The sequence below is a fragment of the Oncorhynchus mykiss genome, chromosome 3, assembly GCF_057628025.1.
Source record: "Oncorhynchus mykiss isolate SJ-2025 chromosome 3, ASM5762802v1, whole genome shotgun sequence".
Lineage (NCBI taxonomy): Eukaryota > Metazoa > Chordata > Actinopteri > Salmoniformes > Salmonidae > Oncorhynchus > Oncorhynchus mykiss.
In genome coordinates, this window is record NC_143024.1 from 36,391,742 (window position 1) to 36,413,563 (window position 21,822).

General features: G+C 42.6%; 1 protein-coding gene across 3 annotated transcripts in view; it reads right to left on the bottom strand.

The window, feature by feature from the left end:
• LOC110515208 (ras/Rap GTPase-activating protein SynGAP) overlaps nt 1–21,822 on the bottom strand; it is a 110,559-nt gene that overhangs the window by 82,549 nt on the left and 6,188 nt on the right. For all 3 annotated transcript variants that reach the window (XM_090229094.1, XM_036973043.2, XM_036973040.2), the window contains exon 2: nt 7,118–7,254. In XM_090229094.1, the coding sequence (XP_090085220.1) occupies nt 7,118–7,254 (137 nt within the window). The remainder of the gene's footprint in view (nt 1–7,117; nt 7,255–21,822) is intronic.

A 21,822-nucleotide genomic window follows, 5' to 3' on the forward strand; every position in this document is an offset into this window, starting at 1 on the left:
TGCTTAATATAAGGAATTTGAGTGTGCGTGCGTGCGAGCGTGTGTGAGTGCGTGTGTGCGAATTCAGACCATGAAGGCTTGATTCACGCAGTCTCCTCTGAACAGTTGATGTTGAGATGTGTCTGTTACTTGAACTCTGAACCATTTATTTGGGCTGTAATCTGAGGTGCAGTTAACTCTAATGAACTTATCCTCTGCAGCAGAGGTAACTCTGGGTCTTCCTTTCCTGTGGCGGTCCTCATGAGAGCCAGTTTCATCATTGCGCTTGATGCTTTTTTGCGACTGCACTTAAAGAAACTTTCAAAGTTCTTACATTTTCCGGATTGGCTGTCCTTCATGTCTTAAAGTCATGATGGACTGTCGTTTCTCTTTGCTTATTCCAATACCAAATAGGGATATCTTCTGTATACCACCCCTACCTTGTCACAACTGATTGGTTCAAATGCATTAAATTAACGTTTAAAAAGGCACACCTATTAATTGAAATGCATTCCAGGTGACTACCTCATAAAGCTGGTTGAGAGAATGCCAAGAGCGTGCAAAGGGTTACTACTTTGAAGAATCTTAAATATAAAATATATTTTGATTTAACACTATGTTGGTTACTACATGATTCCATATGTGTTATTTCATAGTTTTATGTCTTCACTATTATTCTACAATGTAGAAAAAAGTACAAATAAAGAAAAACCCTGGAATGAGTAGGTGTGTCCAAACTTTTGACTGGTACTGTATGTGTGTGAGGGTCACCGGCCGGTCACATGACCACGTTTTTGACCGTATGACCAGCTGCAATATTATAGACATGTAGCAGGGCTTCCAGCACAATATGGGTGACATAAAAGTGTAATACATATGTAATACACTGCAGGCGACAGTACCCACCCCCCCCAACATACATAACATGCAGTCTACTGCGCTAGACATATCTAGTGGATGCACAGCACAGAGCACAGCACTCCATACAATCCCCCATAGCCCAGTAAGCCAGAAGACATCTCCCAGCGCTATCGGTGGCAGGATTCTTTTTTGTTGACATTTACCTCTTTAAAAAAAAAAACGTAATCAGGGACACACACACCATAAATCAAGTGTGTATTTGATTATGCTCGTATTTTCCACTTAGGGCATACTAATGAGTATGTTGTGAGATGCATCTTACGCCGAGGACAAATATATTGCCAGTTACGGAATGAGTTCCTCAATGAAAAATGTATTATAAGACACCCAATCTCTACGAGTCCAGCACCCGCATGCATACAAGCTTGTTTCTTTATCGCCTGCCCTTTTATATGAGCAGTTATATACACGGAAGGACCGTGCTTTGCTGTTTATATATTTTTTTATGATACACTGCGAGCACACTGTTAAAAATGCGTCAGACCAAATTTTAACATGTGTTTATAACATCCACATTCTTTTTGGTTATTTCTCAATATAATCTAATTTACCTCATTATTGGACCATAACACTCTAGGAAAACCCTCCGAACACAGGTATACTCTCTATAACATGTTAATAATATGAGCCATCTCTCTCCAAGCCTTTTACACTGTCATAAGCGTAATAGTTGCTATATTTTTGGATAATTAATTGATAAATTCATTCACAAGACTTCAGACATAAATGTATCTATCCACTCTTCTCTACCCTGTTTCCTTGCTGCACCAGAGCTCCTTTCTGCATTCACGAGCACTTATCTAATTAAATGTATCGTTAAAATAAATACATAAAATACATAAAATAGTAATATAAAGAAATGTGATCAATATACAGTATACTGTAAGTGCTAAATGCTATGATAATCTAAGTGTAGTATTACTTCATCAATAAGTAATTGCTCCGGACTTCAGTTGAGTCTAAGGCATGGAGTTGTGATTTTCCTCAATGAGAGTAGTGACTTTGACTAGGAATAGGAACTGAAAAAGTTCACAGAGCAGCCGAGAGGCCGTTTAGATCACATTAAACTCTGACTCAAAACTGATCTCAAACACTCTACATAAATACTAGTCTATCATGGCATGCTAAACATGGTAATTTCCACAGCCCACTCCCCCCTCATCCCCACTGTGTCCCCATTCAGACACAATTCATCACAACACGTGTATGGAAAAGACCCCCCCCCACACACATACACACACATACACCCTGACACACAGCCCTTTCTGGTTGCGAGGGGGAACACCTGGGCGCTATTTATAGCCTGCGTGGCAGTTTTGGATTGGCAGGGGGTGGGGGAGGGAGGGGGAGCTGGTTAGGACAGTGGCGCTGCAGCTGGGGACTTGACACGGCCTTGGCACCATCCCTGGTAGCCATGCTCATGAGTGGGCACACAAGGCAGGTTGGCACACAACACTGGCAGACCAGACAGAGGGCATGTGGGGCCCGCACTGACACTCACACAGGGGCAGTGGTCTAGCTTTGAAACCTGCAGGGAGCAAGAAAGCATGCTAATTGTCTATAAATGTCTGTAATTGTAATGCAGTATAGCAGTGTTTCCCAATTTCTGTTCTGGAGTTTCTGTCTCTGGGTATTCTGGTTTTTGTATGGGCGAGTCAACAATCCATTTCATTCAATTGAAAAATAGATTGAATACTGGCATGCAGACCTTGGCTCCCTTGAGTGTTGTCGGAGATAAGCTCATTCATAAGGTCATTCTAATAGCTAACAAGAAGGTCAATTGTACTGGATTTCGGCATCCAGCAAACTGTAGTCAAAGGTAAGAGTAGGAGCAGAAGTGGCTAAGACTGAAATAGACAGATAACTGTGCTCAGGCACTGCAAGGAGGGGTGGATGGTGGGTTGTGGGTGAGTAGAGGGAGAATGAAAGCCATAGACCTGAGGGAGAGGAGAAGGGTCTGGTATGGAGAGTTGAGCAATACTGCAGGCTGCCTGGACCATATGTCACTACTGGCCCAGCTGTGATGGGTAGGCTGGGTGGGGGATATGGGTGGTGTGTGTGTGGGTGACTAGGGAGGGGGGTGCGGGGTTAATGGAGCGGCAGGTGTGAATCCAATTCTTTGTAACGGAGTCGTGATCAAACAGCGGCTGAGTCCACTACCTCTGCCCCCGACACACGCACACACACACAGACGCATTCACGCACGCACACAAACACACACGCACACACCAGCCTCTGTGTCCCTGGAAGTATGACAAACGGTTGGCCAACACCCCTGTCTGTCCTCAAGTCTCTCGATAACATCCTATCACTTACAAATGTTCCCTCCCCTCACCTCAGGCATTGGACACAGCAACTGGCATGTGATAAAATCAGAGAGAAACGTTCAAACAAAGGGATTTTAAGACCATATTTGGTATCTTGGAATGAGAAAAGAGGGCATTTAGAGAGCATCCCTAAGTACTAAATCTGACCAAATTCCAATCCAAGTTGATCTTCATTGTTTGTATGTAAAATTTGAGCATGCTGCAAAGCACTGGTGGAAGAGCTGTCCCACTACTCCCCTATGTGGACATTTCCCACAATACCTGCATTCAGTTGGAATGTTAGATAAACTCCATTTAAATGCCCCTATACACAGGCATAGCCAGGCAAATTAATCAAATTGCCTTGATAAAAAGCAAGTTTACATTGAGTGTACAAAACATTAGGAACACCTGCTCTTTCCATGATATAGACTGACCAGGTGAATCCAGGTGAAAGCTATAATCCCTTAATGATGTCACTGGTTAAATCCACTTCAATCAGTGTAGATGAAGGGGAGGAGACACTTTAAAGAAGGAATTAAGACACGGGTTGTGTATGTGTACCATTCAGAGGGTGAATGGACAAGACAACAGATTTGTGCCTTTGAAAGGGTTATAGTAGTAGGTGCCAGGATTGAGTGTGTCAACAACTGCAACGTTCGTGGGGTTTTCAGGCTCAATGGTTTCTTGTGTGTATCAAGAATATGTCCACCACCCAAAAGACATACAGCCATCTTCACACAACTGTGGGAAGCATTGGCATCAACATGGGCCAGCATCCCTGTGGAACGCTTTGGACACTTTGTAAAGCCTATGCCCTGACGAATTGAAGCTATTCTGAGGGCAAAAGAAGGGTGAAACACAATATTATGAAGGTGTTCCTAATGTTTTGTACACTCAGTGTATAACCCCTAATAAGTATAAGGGTGACCTTTTGAAAATGGCTTATTTCAGTTGCGCGTAATAGTTATTCAGATACCAAAAGGCAGTAAAGCGCTTGTTAAATAACCTTAGGATTTGCCAATGTACAGTGCATTGAGCCTTCTTATTGGTCAAATGAAGTAGCTTCTTCCTCATGACTCCTTCCATCCACGTGTGCCTTATTATTACATAATTACCACATCCCCCTGTTTCCAAATGGGTTCCCAAGGGTCATGCATGTGTAAAAATGCTAACTACTCCTGAGTCATGCTTTATGCAATGTGACAACAGTAGCTTTAGGCAAAGCCACCACGGCGCTGCATTGTTGGCTTGGGCGCTAATGAATTAATTTACAGTATCAACACTGCCAAAGCCATTGCAAACATATGGGCAGGGAATGCAACACAATGGCCATGCATTGATACTGAGACAAATCCTGTTCCAATTCCCTTTATTTTGAATTAGCCTAGCAGGCTAATGCTAATGTGCAGTAGTAGTGAGAGAGGATACTAGCAGGAAGTAGTGCCCTCTGATTGCTTGCATAACACTGGTGCACAGTGTGAGGGAGAGCGATGCCTGGGCACATGACTGGAGGACAGGGCACTGGTGTGTGGCGTCTGGTGCACACAGTGCGGGGCTCTGTCACTTCACATCAGTGGCAGCCATTACTGTCGATCCTCTCGCTCCCACCACAGGCACAGAGAGCTAACAGCAGCCCACTGGGAAGTGGTCAGGGCTCTTCTACTGTCAATGGCAGTGCAGCATGGAGTTTTTTTGTTAGGGAGTGAAGTTCAGTTGGATTGTGTGGTGTTCACTTTTAAGATTGACTTCTGAGGGGGAGAGAATGCAAGTAGAGGAAGCTACACAAACAATATAGGGTTGAACAGAAGGTATAGTGACTTCTGTACATGGATGAAAGGGAACACTCTTAATCTATTACGTTAATTCGGACTATGCATAAGTCAAGCTTTCAACATCACCAGTTTTCACCACTTGTAGTGTTTACCGAGGTGAATAGAGCACATTTGAAATATGGGAGCACAGAAGAGCACAATGGTGAAGTGACAGATATTTTTCACATGTTCCTCCAGAGCACTGTTATTCCCTCACGCAGCCCCTTAGTTGAGACTGAAGAAGTCGCAATGAAGAGAAAAGGGTATTTTGACGGATGTCATTCACAAAACAAAACAGAGTGGCATCTCAATGGAGCTGCCTGGGAAAGAAAGGAGAGAGCAGGTCTGTGGGATAGCCATGTCAGTCACTCCATGGAGAGAGGGAGGGAGGGAGCAGAGAGGGAGGAGAGGTAGCCTGAGAAATCAAATGTGAGAGAGAGAGAGATATATATTCCTCTGTTCCACCTTATCTCCTCTTTGGCAACATATGATTGCTTTTTGTCATGCCACAAAAAGCATTTGAATCGAATAGAATAGAATCAAGTGGGGCGTGTGTGTATGAGAGAGAGAGAGAGAGAGAGAGAGAGAGAGAGAGAGAGAGAGAGACCCACTCGCACCGCATGAGGTGAGTGACAGGCATGAATATTTAATCGCCTCTCATCCTCTCTCCGAGGTGGTGGCTATCGGCACGTCAGGTCTGCCTCAAATCCATTCATAGCTTCTGCCTCATTGGCACAATTAGACAGGGATAAGCCTTTGATTAATTGACCTGGGCCTTCTTCTCATCACTCCAGAGCTGAAAAGGCCCTTATCTGGATCATAAGGTTCTTTATCCTCCTTCTGAGTGATGAGAATTAAAGATATTGGCAGCTAGCTACCCTGCAAGTACCGCTACAGTACTTCGTTACATCATTACATAATCATTAATAGACTCATACTCTCAATCAAATGTAATACGAACACTGTTATTGCAGTATAATAGACTTTAAGTGTGTAAGTAAAACCTCTATGTGTTTTAATTGTGTTTTAGGATTCATTTATTGGATATCAATCTGTAAATCTGTCTACAAGGTCTACATTTAAAAAGAGACCTGTCCAAAGCCGATACAGGTACAAAAGTGAAGGAATAGTACCCCCTTCTGGTCTTAGCTAGCAGGCTGAATCTCTACTTAGTAAGATATAATAAGTAATAGTAGTTTATTATTTTTTTTAATTACCAATAAATAGTCAGGTTGAAAAAGTCCCGTATTCCTAAAGTGTCTCAGAGTAGGAGTGCTAATCTAGAATCAGGTCCCACCTGGTCATGTAATCGTGTTATGTCTGTTATGATCTAAAAGGTATACTGATCCTAGATCAGCACTCAGATGGGAAAGGGGATACCTAGTCAGTTGCACAACTGAATGCATTCAACCAAAATGTGTCTTTTGATGGCTCGGGGATTCAAACCAGCGACCTTTCGGTTACTGGCCCCAATGCCCATCTTAGCCAGACGTGACCTACTTGTATAGAGGCACACTGGTGCCAAAGTTGTTTGCCACAAAATTCTAAGCTAACAATAGTTGCAGGACTGGACCTCCCATAAGCAAGCCTGAGGCGACAGTGTCCCAGGACACCTGCCTTGAGTGTATAATATGAACACTGGCCTCCTTCAGGACCAACATGTACATGAGATACTGTGTTATATCTAGGACCCCGGTCCAGAGCTTTTGCTGGTCAGGTCATGTGGTCGGGAAAACCTCAGGGATTAAAACAGTGACAACGTTTATTGGCAATGTAATGTACTCAGCATACCATGTAATGTCAGGTCATGTCAAATGAAGTTACATGCCTAAAGGGTCAATTGTGGTGACATCCATTTTTGGATATGTCATTTTTTTATTCAACTTTGTGGCTTTAGAAACTGTCATGACAGTGTTGTAGACACTCATGCCATGTCAAACAACCCAGTCAGTATGGTACAGCAACAGTATGGTACTGCAAAGTGAGCCATAGAATAGATAGAAATATAATTCCTAGAACAGTAATCCCCTTTCAAGTCAATGGGTGGGTGATGGTTGGGATTGTATTTCTATAGTGCGTGCAGCAGTAGATAAGTACCTCCTCCTGGTCCAACATGTAGAGCTGATTTCCGGAGATCACACAGAGACGGGGGTTCCAGTCGGGGCGGTCGTAGGAGGGAGCGGCAAAGGAAGGGGCATGGGGGCGATAGGAGGGGGGGACGGCACACCTCGCATCTGGAGAGGAGAGAGAACAAGGGGAGAGGGACAGAGAGAGGGGAGTGGGGTCAGTTAGGGTGACTCGACGGTGGAGGACATGCCAGAACATGCCCGTCGTCAGATGGTTGACGTTAACTTGTTTATGTTTGCAAGCTGGTACGTCCGCATCAGTTGAATCCAAAGCACTGAAAATGCAATGTGACTTCTTCACATGTTGTCCACATTTCACGCATAACAACAATGCTCAATGAAAGAAGTGGACAAATTCATCTAGGACTGGTCCATTACGCAGTAAATAACTCACCAATCAATGCACTCATTCAGAGAAAATCACACACTTTCTACAGAGTTGAATTATTATTACGATTTGTAACCATAGCCTAAAATGTGGATAAAAGGATTGGATGAATGGGTCTGCTACATCAGAGGTTCCCAAAATGGGGTCTGCGGAAGAGGTACTGCTGTACTGCTCTCTAAATATGTATAAAATAAATAATTTTAAAAAAAATTCAATGAATATTGTTACAATAATCGATTAAACAAATTTTGGCCCAGGGATTCGTTTAGAGGGTCTAATATAATAAAATGTCATTATTATTCATCTACAATGTAGGTTCTTATTAACCATGGGCAACAAGGCCTGGGAGGCTCACAGGGATATCCATCAATTATTCATTTTTCAACTCAATACTTCTTTGTTTTGAACATGAATGCACTTTAATTTAACCTTTAAAACTGAAAAGTTTTCTCTCTGCCTATGATATATAAAAAAAAATGAATTGCATGAAATTAGCTTGAACACAGGAAAAAAAAACATCTTCGATGCCACGTGGCGGGCTATTTAAATGTTCCTTCCCTGGGGCCGAGACTTCGCCCAGCCATGCACTGCAGACAGCACAGTAAAACGTCTCCTTTTATGACATTTTTATCGCACTGCGAGTTGTGTTATGGTTATAAGGCGGTCCTTGATGGATTTGCTCTCACAAAAGGGGTCCCCGGACCCAGAAAGTTCAGAAAACCCTGTGCTAAATGACCATATCTTCATACTACATCGCTAATTCCATCAGTTTCATAATCCCTCTGCCCTGCACACGCCTTTGTTCGTCCCCAGGTTCCCCCTCTGACCAGACGGCCATAACAGACAGGCAGCTCTTCAGATAGACCCTGGGTCCTGAAGCAGAAGGGCCGTGGCATGAAACAGAGCAAAATAAGCTTTGTGATCCACTACAACTGCTGGAGTCAATTAGCCAAGCTCTGGCTTCAGTCAGCATGATGCTAGGTCACTCAGAAATAACCAGGGCATGGCTCTTTGCCTTTTTCACTATCTTTCGTAGTCTCCAATTCCTAGTGTGTCTCTTTATCACTCCTACTCACTCTGCCCATCCATCTGCTTCTCCTTCTCTCATCTGTCTCCATTACTTCATGTCTTTCTTGTATTGACCTTCCTATTCGTCTTTCCTCCAGTCTCTTTCCATGTTCCCCTCTTTCATATTTATTTCGCTTTTCCCTCTGAGTTATGTCAGGGGCTATGTTAATGTTTTCATCAAAACACTTTTGATATCCCTTCCCTTCGCCTCGTTTTTACTTCAATCAGAATGTTAAGCAAACATCTCAACACTATTCTTACTCCAGACATCCTTGTGTTGTGAATTCACAGACACCCTCAACAAGGCCGGAAACAAGCCCTCGACGAGAGGTTAGCCAAAGTGACATTCCCCACTCCCCACTCCCCACTCCTCACACCAAGACTGTTTTCACAATTCACACACATCATTTCTGCAGATTGTACAAGTCCCAGAGACCCTCTAACACACTTTATTTAACCCTTACATCTTGTAGATGGTACAAATAACGGCTATCTAGTGTCTACCTCTTCACTTTCCAGACAGCACACTTTAACCCTTTGCACATTTCCCCATGTTTGAGAAAGGAAAGGCCCCTGCAGGTTGAATGATGTAACAGGCCCTGACTCGGCTGAGACATGGCACAGTCGGCACACTCACCGCAGCGTGCCATGCTGTCCATTTGACACTATGCCAAAAACAGAGCCACTCCGACCCTGAAAATAGGCCTAATTCAGCCAAACAACCCTGTCAGAACCTTTATTTTACAATAAAAGCTTTCTCAAATATTCACTATATTCACATATATTCACACTTGTATCCCCACCAAGTAGGGAGGCAAGCACAAAAGGCAATCTGTCTAATTGTAGCGAATACAGCTGAGTTTATGTTTTATATTCAAGTTTAATTATGAATAAAGCTGCTCTTGAAATATAAATGAGTTGCTAAACAAGCGAAGCTTATTAAGGGGATCACAGTGGTAGAATCCAAGGTATGAGTCATTGTACGATATGAAGAGAGATTACATAACCTTGATTTCAACCTCTAAGTCACTTTTCACTCATGGACTCACAGTCACAGTGTCCATTGTGACTGAGCCTCCTAAGGGTTTTCATATACACTGACATATCATTAAGAATTTGACCAAATCACAAAATCTAGGCCGTGAATATAGGCCAGGGCATGGAGGGATCTTTATATACAGTACCAGTCAAAAGTTTGGACACACCTACTCATTCAAGGGCTTTTTTTTTTTTTTTTAACTATTTTCTACATTTTATAATAATAGTGAAAACATCAAAACTATGAAAAAACACATATGGAATCTTGTAGTAACCCAACAATATATTTGAGATTTGAGATTCATCAAAGTAGCCACCCTTTGCCTTAATGACAGCTTTGCACACTTTTGGCATTCCCTCAACTAGCATCATGAGGTAGTTACCTGGAATGCATTTCAATTAACAGGTGCGCTTTGTTAAAAGTTAATTTGTGGAATTTATTTCCTTCTTAATGCTTTGTGTTGTGACAAGATAGGGGTGGTATACAGAAGATAGCGCTATTTGGTAAAAGACCAAGTCCATATTATGGCAAGAACAGCTCAGATAAGCAAAGAGAAACGACAGTCCATCATTACTTTAAGACATGAAGGTCAGTCAATGTGGAAAATTTCAAGAACTTCAACCATCAAGCGCTATGATGAAACTGAAACTCATGAGGACCGCCACAGGAAAGTAACACCCATAGTTACCACTGCTGCAGAAGATAAGTTAATTAAAGTTAACTGCACCTCAGATTGCAGCTCAATAAATGCTTCACAGAGTTCAAGTAACAGACACATCTCAACATCAACTGTTCAGAGGAGACTACGTGAATCAGGCCTTCATGGTCGAATTGCTGCAAAGAAATCACTACTAAAGAAATCACTACTAAAGGACACCAATGAGAAAAAGAGACTTGCTTGGGCCAAGAAACAAGAGCAATGGGTGGGAGACCGGTAGAAATCTGTCCTTTGGTCTGATGAGTCCAAATTTGAGATTTCTGGTTCTAACCGCTGTGTCTTTGTGAGACGCAGAGTAGGTGAACAGATGATCTCTGCATGTGTGTTTCGCACTGTGAAGCATGGAGGAGGAGGTGTGATAGTGTGGGGGTGCTTTGCTTGTGACACTGTCAGTGATATATTTAGAATTCAAGGCACACTTAACCAGCATGGCTACCACAGCATTCTGCAGCGATATGCCATCCCATCTGGTTTGCGCTTAGTGGGACTATCATTTATTTTTCAACAGGACAATAACTCAGTAAAAAAAAATAAAGAAAAACCCATGAATGAATAGGTGTGCCCAAAATTTTGACTGGTAGTGTATATATACAGTTGAAGTCGGAAGTTTACATACACCTTGCCAATTTAAACTCAGTTTTTCACAATTCCTGACATTTAATCCTAGTAAAAATTCCCTGTCTTAGGTCAGTTAGGATCACCACTTTATTTTAAGAATGTGAAATGTCAGAATAATAGTAGAGAGAAGGATTTATTTCAGCTTTTAGTTCTTTCATCACATTCCCAGTGGGTCAGAAGTTTACATACACTCAATTAGTATTTGGTAGCATTGCCTTTAAATTGTTTAACTTGCATCAAACGTTTTGGGTAGCCTTCCACAAGCTTCCCACAATAAATTGGGTGAATTTTGGCCCATTCTTCCCAACAGAGCTGGTGTAACCGAGTCAGGTTTGTAGGCCTCCTTGCTCGCACACACCTTTTCAGTTCTGACCACAGATTTTCTATAGAATTGAGGTCAGGGCTTTGTGATGGCCACTCCAATACCTTGACTTTGTTGTCCTTAAGCCATTTTACCACAACTTTGTAAGTATGCTTGGGGTCATTGTCCATTTGGAAGACCCATTTGCGACCAAGCTTTAACTTCCTGATTGATGTCTTAAGATGCTGCTTCAATATATCCACATAATTTTCCACCCTCATGATGCCATCTATTTTGTGAAGTGCACCAGTCCTTCCTGCAGCAAAGCACCTCCAAAACATGATGCTGCCACCCCCGTGTTTCATGGTTGGGATGGTGTTCTTCAGCTTGCAAGCCTCCCCCTTTTTCCTCCATTATGGCCAAACAGTTCAATTTTTGTTTCATCAGACCAGAGGACATTTCTCCAGAAAGTACAATATTTGTCCCCATGTGCAGTTGCAAACCGTAGTCTGGCTTTTTATGGCAGTTTTGGAGCAGTGGCTTCTTCCTTGCTGAGCGGCCTTTCAGGTTATGTCGATATAGGACTTCTTTTACTGTGGATATAGATACATTTGTACCTGTTTTCTCCAGCATCTTCACAAGGTCCTTTGCTGTTGTTCTCGGATTGATTTGCACTATTCGCACCAAAGTACGTTCATCTCTAGGAGACAGAACGCGTCTCCTTCCTGAGAGGTATAACGGTTGCTTGGTCCCATGGTTTTATACTTGCGTACTTGTGTTTGTATAGATGAATGTGGTACCTTCAGGCATTTGGAAATTGCTCCCAAGGATGAACCAGACTTGTGGAGGACTACCATTTTTTTTCTGAGGTCTTGGCTGATTTCTTTTGATTTTCCTATGATGTCAAGCAAAGAGGCACTGAGTTTGAAGGTAGGCCTTTAAATACATCCATAGGTACACCTCCAATTGACTCAAATGATGTCATTTAGCCCATCAGAAGCTTCTAAAGCCATTATATCTTTTTTTCTGGAATTTTCCAAGCTGTTTAAAGGCACAGTCAACTTAGTGTATGTAAACTTCTGACCCACTGGAATTGTGGTACAGTGAATTATATCTGAAATAATCTGTCTGTAAACAATTGTTGGAAAAATTAGTAGTTGTCCTAACTGACTTGCCAAAAAAATGAGTTTTTATGACTCCAACTCGAGTGTATGTAAACTTCCGACTTCAGCGGTATATATATACAGTGCCTTGCGAAAGTATTCGGCCCCCTTGAACTTTGCGACCTTTTGCCACATTTCAGGCTTCAAACATAAAGATATAAAACTGTATTTTTTTGTGAAGAATCAACAACAAGTGGGACACAATCATGAAGTAGAACGACATTTATTGGATATTTCAAACTTTTTTAACAAATCAAAAACTGAAAAATTGGGCGTGCAAAATTATTCAGCCCCCTTAAGTTAATACTTTGTAGCACCACCTTTTGCTGCGATTACAGCTGTAAGTCGCTTGGGGTATTTCTCTATCAGTTTTGCACATCGAGAGACTGACATTTTTTCCCATTCCTCCTTGCAAAACAGCTCGAGCTCAGTGAGGTTGGATGGAGAGCATTTGTGAACAGCAGTTTTCAGTTCTTTCCACAGATTCTCGATTGGATTCAGGTCTGGACTTTGACTTGGCCATTCTAACACCTGGATATGTTTATTTTTGAACCATTCCATTGTAGATTTTGCTTTATATTTTGGATCATTGTCTTGTTGGAAGACAAATCTCCGTCCCAGTCTCAGGTCTTTTGCAGACTCCATCAGGTTTTCTTCCAGAATGGTCCTGTATTTGGCTCCATCCATCTTCCCATCAATTTTAACCATCTTCCCTGTCCCTGCTGAAGAAAAGCAGGCCCAAACCATGATGCTGCCACCACCATGTTTGACAGTGGGGATGGTGTGTTCAGTGTGATGAGCTGTGTTGCTTTTACGCCAAACATAACGTTTTGCATTGTTGCCAAAAAGTTCAATTTTGGTTTCATCCGACCAGAGCACCTTCTTCCACATGTTTGGTGTGTCTCCCAGGTGGCTTGTGGCAAACTTTAAACGACACTTTTTATGGATATCTTTAAAAAATGGCTTTCTTCTTGCCACTCTTCCATAAAGGCCAGATTTGTGCAATATACGACTGATTGTTGTCCTATGGACAGAGTCTCCCACCTCAGCTGTAGATCTCTGCAGTTCATCCAGAGTGATCATGGGCCTCTTGGCTGCATCTCTGATCAGTCTTCTCCTTGTATGAGCTGAAAGTTTAGAGGGACGGCCAGGTCTTGGTAGATTTGCAGTGGTCTGATACTCCTTCCATTTCAATATTATCGCTTGCACAGTGCTCATTGGGATGTTTAAAGCTTGGGAAATCTTTTTGTATCCAAATCCGGCTTTAAACTTCTTCACAACAGTATCTCGGACCTGCCTGGTGTGTTCCTTGTTCTTCATGATGCTCTCTGCGCTTTTAACGGACCTCTGAGACTATCACAGTGCAGGTGCATTTAAATGGAGACTTGATTACACACAGGTGGATTGTATTTATCATCATTAGTCATTTAGGTCAACATTGGATCATTCAGAGATCCTCACTGAACTTCTGGAGAGAGTTTGCTGCACTGAAAGTAAAGGGGCTGAATAATTTTGCACGCCCAATTTTTCAGTTTTTGATTTCTTAAAAAAGTTTGAAATATCCAATAAATGTCGTTCCACTTCATGATTGTGTCCCACTTGTTGTTGATTCTTCACAAAAAAATACAGTTTTATATCTTTATGTTTGAAGCCTGAAATGTGGCAAAAGGTCGCAAAGTTCAAGGGGGCCGAATACTTTCGCAAGGCACTGTATATTTAAATCTTTCTCATCTCTGACAATGGCATGGAGAAATGTACAGACCATATTATCCTGTCCTGCAGCTAAAATGATGTACTTCCTTGTACGTGGATGTTCACTTGTTTAGCAGTTGAAGTGTTACTTTTTCATGTGGAAAGTAGAAAGAGCTGGTGTCTGAAAATGTTTGTGTATTGAGACTAATACCGTATATATATTAGATCATCATTATGAGCATGTCAATCACCATCATCTTTACTGCAGACGACATATAGCCTAAATTCCAAGGCCCAGGAATCCCAATGCCCAGGAATCCCAAGGCCCAGGAGTGTGACACTAGTCCGCGTCCTTCAGAGACACATTGGACAGGGAGAGAGAAAGCCTTTGACGATAAACCTTATAGACCGACAGCAGCATACTTCATGAAAGTCACAATGTTGTGGATCCACTGGGGAAATCGGTGACTCATTCCCATAATATGTGCTCCAGCTACAATCTGTACCTCCACCTTCATTCCTCATCATCTGAAAAACCTTGGAGGGAATTGTGAGGCCCAATCTAGGTGGGCTAGTTCTGTGTTATAAATGTGAAAAAACACTGTATTCACATTCTCTTGTTGACGCTCTCAGAATGTGCTGAGGTCTGTCTCTGTAACGCCATTTATTTCTGCTTTCCTTTGCAGTTTGCCAAGGAGCCGAGCAGCCGTCAGATGACTGGTCAGCTTTATTCAACGTTGTCATTACTGAGCCCGACAGGGGTAATGTTCATTTATACATATCACTAAGCTCTAAAACAGCGCTAAGAATAAACATGCATTATCCTCAGGTCGCCCGGGTCGGGCAACGTACCAACGCCAGCGTAGCCTTGTTGGTTACTTTCAAGGCAAATAAGCACAATGTACTGTACAGTATGTACACATTTTATACATTACTTGGTGCTCACGTAGCATTTATATCACATCATTCAGAATCAATAGGGGTATCCTACCATTCCATATTCTATGAATGCTTTTGGATTTATTGCCCAGATTTGATGTATATATGAAAATATACACTGGTCTATAATGGTGTTCTTTAATATGCTGATTCAGGGCATTTCGTACATGGCCTTCAGTGTCATGATAGACGTCAAATGTCAGGGATGTGTCACAATGGGCCTCAATGAAGAGGTGAACACAGAGGTCCGCACTACACTGACACCGCACAGTCCTGTGTGTGTGCGTGTGTGTGTCTGTCTGTGTGTGTGTGTGTCTGTCTGTGTGTATTCTCACCTGTCAGATCATTCACTCAGCCCTTTCCCGGGCCAGCAGGGCTCCCCACTACCGCGCATTTGTCCACACGGCGTCACTGTTGCTGCACTTTACGTGTGAATCCGCCCCCAACTCCACACACAGGAAACAAGGTTACTGCCCAAGAGATGTCACTTCCGAAACACCCACTCTTGCTCGCTCGCGCTCTTTCCCTCACGCCCCCAGCCTATTGCCATGACAACCGAGAAAAGAATAGAATATAAGTGAGTGTTAAAGAGACAGATGATCAGAGACGAGGAGAAAGTGAAGAAGAGATGGAGGGAAAGGGAAAGATTGAGAGGGAGAATAGTAGAAGTGGGGAGACCGCAGGGAGCGAGATAGACAGGGGGAGAGAGGAGTAGACAGGGAGAAAATGAGTGGGAGGAGGTAAGGATGGACGATAGAAAGAAGGGGAAGAGGAGGGAAGCGATGGGATGATCTGGGGATAGGAAGAGAGGAGAGGTGAATAACTGGGGATGCTGAGAAGAAGGAGAGAGATAAATGAAGTGATGAGAGAGGGAAAAAGGGAAGGAGGATACTTTTTTTGGGAAAAGGGAGCCCACATCTTGTTCCCATAGCAACCCAGCCATCCATGAAAAACGGACTTGTTCCTCCCTCCCTCTCGCTCTCTCTCTCTGATGCGCACGCGCACATCTTTTCTGTCCATCTATCTATCTACACACTCTAGACATAAGTTGGTGGTGAGCAATACTGTATATGGGTAAAAGTATCCTTATACGGCTGTGTAAAATACATCAACGGATATCCCAGTCCAATACGTTCAATACTGTTACTGTAAGACAACATAAGATGAGGATACAATATCTATATATTCATAAGCAAGCCGTCTGCTTGAATATATGGCGGTAATAAAATTGAATTATAATATTTAAAGGTGAAATCAATGTTCCGATCATCCTATTATAAACTTTCCCACAAACTCCCTGGCAGCCTCCCCCCATCTCCCCACCATCTACTGCTCCCCTCTCCCTTCCACCCATCTGTCTCTCAGTCCCCCACTTCCACAGCCCATTTCTCTCTCTCTCTCTTCCTCACTCTCTCTCACACATTTATCTCCTACTGTCCCCCTTCTCTCACTCTACCCGTCTCCCTTTCACTTGTCTCATGCTCTCCTCCCTGCCTCTCGTTACCATCGTCTCTCTCACTGCCACACATCTCTCGCTCTCTCTCCATTCCCATCCCTCCTCCAGGATGCTAGAGCAGTAGGGTGGAATGACTGCACTGCCAGTAACAGAGTTGGGTTGGCTTAGTAGAGTGTACAGTATCACTCTCTCTCTCTCCTTTCCCTTCACTTGACTATTCCACGGGGCTACACAGCAATCCCCAAAGTTGTGCTGCAAAACTCTCTTTACTTAGGGCTTGAATAACATCTATAGGAAATGAGATGCAGGATTGCTTTGTCTGCTAACCCTTCATGGTGATGTGCTGTTCCGCTCTGTCAACCTGTGTGAAGGTGATATTCAATGTGCTGAGTATAGAGAAAGAATAAATGAATGGGACTCGTGTGTGTGTGTGTGTGTGTGCGTGCGTGTGTGCGTGTGTGAATTACTGTGAATGCAAAACCACAGTGATCCACACACGTCTATCATCTATTATGATGTGTTCTCCCGTCTCTTCTCTCTGTTTGTATATCCTGTCTCATGTCACATGTGAGGGGTGCTCCACTGAGAGAAAGCAGGTCAAGCCTTTGGTCCTCAGAGATAAATAATAATTATAGTGATCTGTCCTCAATCCAGAGATAGACTAAGAACTGTGTCATTGTTATATTACCCAAAATGGCAATCTCTCAAACTCGTACACAGCTTAACTCACCTCGTATGACAGACAGAGGAGTGGCGGGGAGTCTGACTGGGAGGCCCTCTGTTGCCCTGGGTGGAATTATGAAAGAACCTTCTGATTGAGAAAGAGCCAGAGGTGTCTTGGATCAGAGGTATCTGTGGTATTTCATGGCACCGTTTTGCCTCCTTGATTTTGACAGATCAACGCAATGATGTCTGAGTAGGAATCAACAGAGACCATCTAAATGGATTTTAGTTAAGGGTTTTCTGCTTTCACTTCATCACCAAGATGTCTGTCATGTTCAGTGGGTGTCTGAAATGATTCACACCCTTGATAAAGATGAGCAAAAATTACTGTACAAAAATAAATAACTCAAATACTGAAAAGGGAAATTAGATTGTTTTATACTAATACAATTGTTCAGAGAAATATATTTTGTTTGACAAGTAATAAAAAACAATCACAAAAAGGTAGGGGTCAAATTATCGACACCCCTGTTTTCAATACCGTTCAATACCTCACCTTGTGAGGATAACGGCACTGAGCCTTTTTCAAAAATGTTTTATGAGTTAGAGAACACAATGGGGGGGATCTTAGACCATTCCTCCATACAGAATCTTTCCAGATCCTTGATATCTGTCACGTACGTGAGGAGAGACGGGCCAAGACACAGCGGATGTAGACTTACACATATTTATTATAAAGTGAAACTTAGCAAAAACAAAACAATAAATCATTAAACTAACAACGAACCGTGACTACGCGGTGCACATGCACAAAACGCAAAAATAATATCCCACAAACACAGGTGGGAAAAATGCTACCTAAATATGATCCCCAATTAGAGACAATCATTATCAGCTGCCTCTAATTGGGAATCATACAAATCACCAACATAGAAAAATAAACTAGAACACCAACTAGAAATAATAAACTAGAATACCACCTGTCACGCCCTGACCAACAACACCATAGAGAAACAAGGGCTCTCTATGGTCAGGGCGTGACAATATATTTTCTCTGCGCTTATGGACGACCCTCTTCAATTCAAACCACAGGTTTTCAATGGGGGTCATGTCCGGAAACTGGTTTTGTTGATTCAGATTTTGTGATCAATTAACAATTTCTTTGTGGATTTTGATGTGTGCTTGGGGTTATTGTTTTGCTGTAAGATCGACTTGCTGGAATATCAAACTGGGGCCAAGTTTCAGCCTCCTGGCAGAAGCAATCAGGTTTTTGGCTGAAATGTCCTGGTACTGAGTGAAGTTCATAATGCCTTAAGACTTGAGACAATTGAGAAATGGATTGTGTAAGTGTGCCATTCAAAGGTTGAATGGGCAAGACAAAAGATTTAAGTGCCTTTGAAAGGGGTATGGTAGTAGATGCCTGGTGCACCGGTTTTCCTGTGTGTATCAAGAATGGCCAACCACCCAAAGGACGTCCAGTCAACTTTGCACAACTGTGGGAAGCATTGGAGCCAACATGGTCCAGCCCTGTGGAACGCTTTCAACACCTTGTATAGTCCATGCCCTGACGAATTAAGACTTTTCTGAGGGCAAAGGGGGTGCAACTCAATGTTAGGAAAGTGTTTGTACACTCAGTGTATATAATTCAATATCTTTTCTCCATGCTTTCTATCTGGTTTGGGTCATTTAAGTTGACACTGAAACTATTTTTCTATCCAATAACTTACCACTTAGACGGACCACCTAAGAATTTTCTATACAAAAAACTTCTGTAATTTGCTCCAATGACTGTAATTTCCTCTATAATAAAGGGATAGCTCGAGATTTTTGCAATGAAGCCTTTTATATACTTCCCTAGAGTCGGTTGAACAGGACTCAGTCATTGCACTTTTTCCTCATGCTGGACGCAGAAACATAAAAATGGTATGCACAATGGTACTTTTTCACAGAAAAAAAATCCCGAAATGATTTCCCCCAAAGAATATATTTTAAAAAATTGCGGACCCCCTGCAGCACCTCTGCGGACCCTAGTTTGAAACCCCCTGAATTAAGAAACAGCACAGAGCTCACCTCAGGATTTTCTACAGTGCCCACGCTAACACATTAACACGAATGGACATATGCCTTCCATGGCAAAAAAACTTCCCAATCTCAGCAGGATCTACTAGCAGCAGGCTACCAGAACAAAGCAGCCCCTACTGCCAGATGCTATTTACTAATATAATTACTTTGAATTAGGTTTTAAATGAGAAGTGTAAGGGATGAGATAGTAAGACAAACCCTAACTGAGTCCCAGACACTCTTAGACTTGACTGTGCATCTTACCACATGTTATCTCATCCCTTTTTGTACTAAAACAAATACAGTAAAATTGTAATTGCATCCAAGAGCACTCTATGTGTGTGAATTGCCTGCTTCAGGTAAAAACACTGCAATAGCTTCATTCATTATGTAAGTCAGCTTTTCTTATTTTTGTTTGTTCTCCTCATCTTTCTCCGCATGTTCAAATGTTCTGACATTCAGAGATCTACATCACCGCAATTACCTTAACACAACCCCTTCCGCTGACTGAACCAATCAGATCACTCAATTGACACAAATAGTTATACAACTTCCGGTGTCATCATGGTATCAGTGGTCATGTCGTGACACATTTTCTGTCTGCGTGACAGTAGCTGTACAGAAGCTACTGATCTGAAAGGACAAGAAAAGGGACTTGAGTAGACAAGATTAACTTCTGTACAAGATTAACTTACCAATCAAATGCATGCCAAATACAGAACTTTTTGCTCCATAAAGTAGTCTCCCTGTTTCCCTGTTTTTTCCATTCAAAAAACTTTAGTGACTTGGATAACTGATCTCAATCTCAAGTTATCCAAGTCACTAAAGTTTTTTTTGAATGGAAAAAAAGGTATGAAAACATCATTCAGGTATGACTTCAAACAGGTAAATTTGCTATTTGTTGTCGTTGTTAAAGTCCCTTATGCCCAAGTCCCTTTATCTTGCACAAATATGTGTGTGCTTTCTCTCTTTTTTTTAAATTTAGTAGTATTAGTAGTATACTATCTTGTCTCATCGCTACATTGCTCGGGAGAGACGAAGGTCGAAAGCGTCCTCTGAAACACAACCCAACCAAGCCGCACTGCTTCTTAAAACAGCGTGCATCCAACCCGGAAACCAGCCGCACCAATGTGTCGGAGGAAACACCGTGCACCTGGCGTCCTTGGTTGGTGCGCACTGCGCCCGGCCTGTCACAGGAGTCGCTGGTGTGTGATGAGACAAGGATATCCCTACCGGCCAAACCCTCCCTAACCCGGATGATGCTAGGCCGATTGTGCATCGCACCATGGACCTCCCGGTCGCGGCCGGCTGCGACAGAGCCTGGGCGCGAACCCAGGGTCTCTGGTGGCACAGCTAGCACTGCGATGCAGTGCCCTAGAACCCCTGCGCCACCTGGGAGGCCCGCTTTCTCTATTTTTTACTCTCTCATGTGAAAAAGGTCAACCAAACTGTTGCAAACTGTTGCAGAGCACTGATACTCTACCTCTGCATTCAGCACCACTGAAGTGGACAGCGACTGAATCGGTATTCTGAAGTTCAGCCCCACGTCAGTGGAAAGTGACTGTGTATAGTCTATGTCAGTGTGGAATGATGGTAAGGCCATAATACTTTAACCTAGAAAGGAAACTATACTGAACAAAACATGAAACAATCAATTCTCTATTCCATGGAATCCACATGACTGGGAACAGAGATATGCATCTCTTGTCACAGACACCTTAAAGAAAAGGAAGTGGAGTGGATAAGAAAACCAGTCCGTATCTGGTGCGACCACCATTTGCCTCATGCAGCCGTTTGCCTCATACAGACGTACTGCCAAATTCTCAAAAATTACGTTGGAGGTGGCTTATGTTAGAGAAATTAACATTCAATTCTCTGGCAGCAGCTCTGGTGGACATTCCTGCAGTCAGCATACCAATTGCAGGCTCTCTCAAAACTTGAGATATCTGTGGCATTGTGTTGGGTGACAAAACTGCACATTTTAGAGTGGCCTTTTTATGTCCCCAGCACAAGGTGCACCTGTGTAATGATCATGCTGTTTAATCAGCTTCTTGATATGCCACACCTGTCAGGTGGATGGATTATCTTGGCAAAAGAGAAATGCTCACTAACAGGGATGTAAACTAATTTGTGCACACAATTAGCTTTTGTGCATATGGAAAATGTATGGGATATTTTATTTCCGCTCATGAAACATGGGACAAACACTTTACATGCTGTGTTTATATTTTTGTTCAGTCCATATAACCCTGTGTGGCATGTTCTTCATCTCAGACCATGGGTTATCCAGTTTTGACATCCCGCTTGCTTGGTCAACACAATCTCAGTCAACTTTTCACCCCTAGCTAATATGAACACTCACCACTCGCTAGGTCAAACAAACTGAGACACTTTGAAGCCAGTTCTGTGTTTAAAGTGAATGTGAATTCCAGTGTAGTATCTTCATAGAGGAAAGGAGATTTCAAACATGGCATTGAAGCGAGAAGCTACAATTAAACGTGTTTCATAGGTGTCTCACACCTTCCTCTCCCAGCAGTCCATTTCTACCAGTTAGACTCTGCCTCTGATCA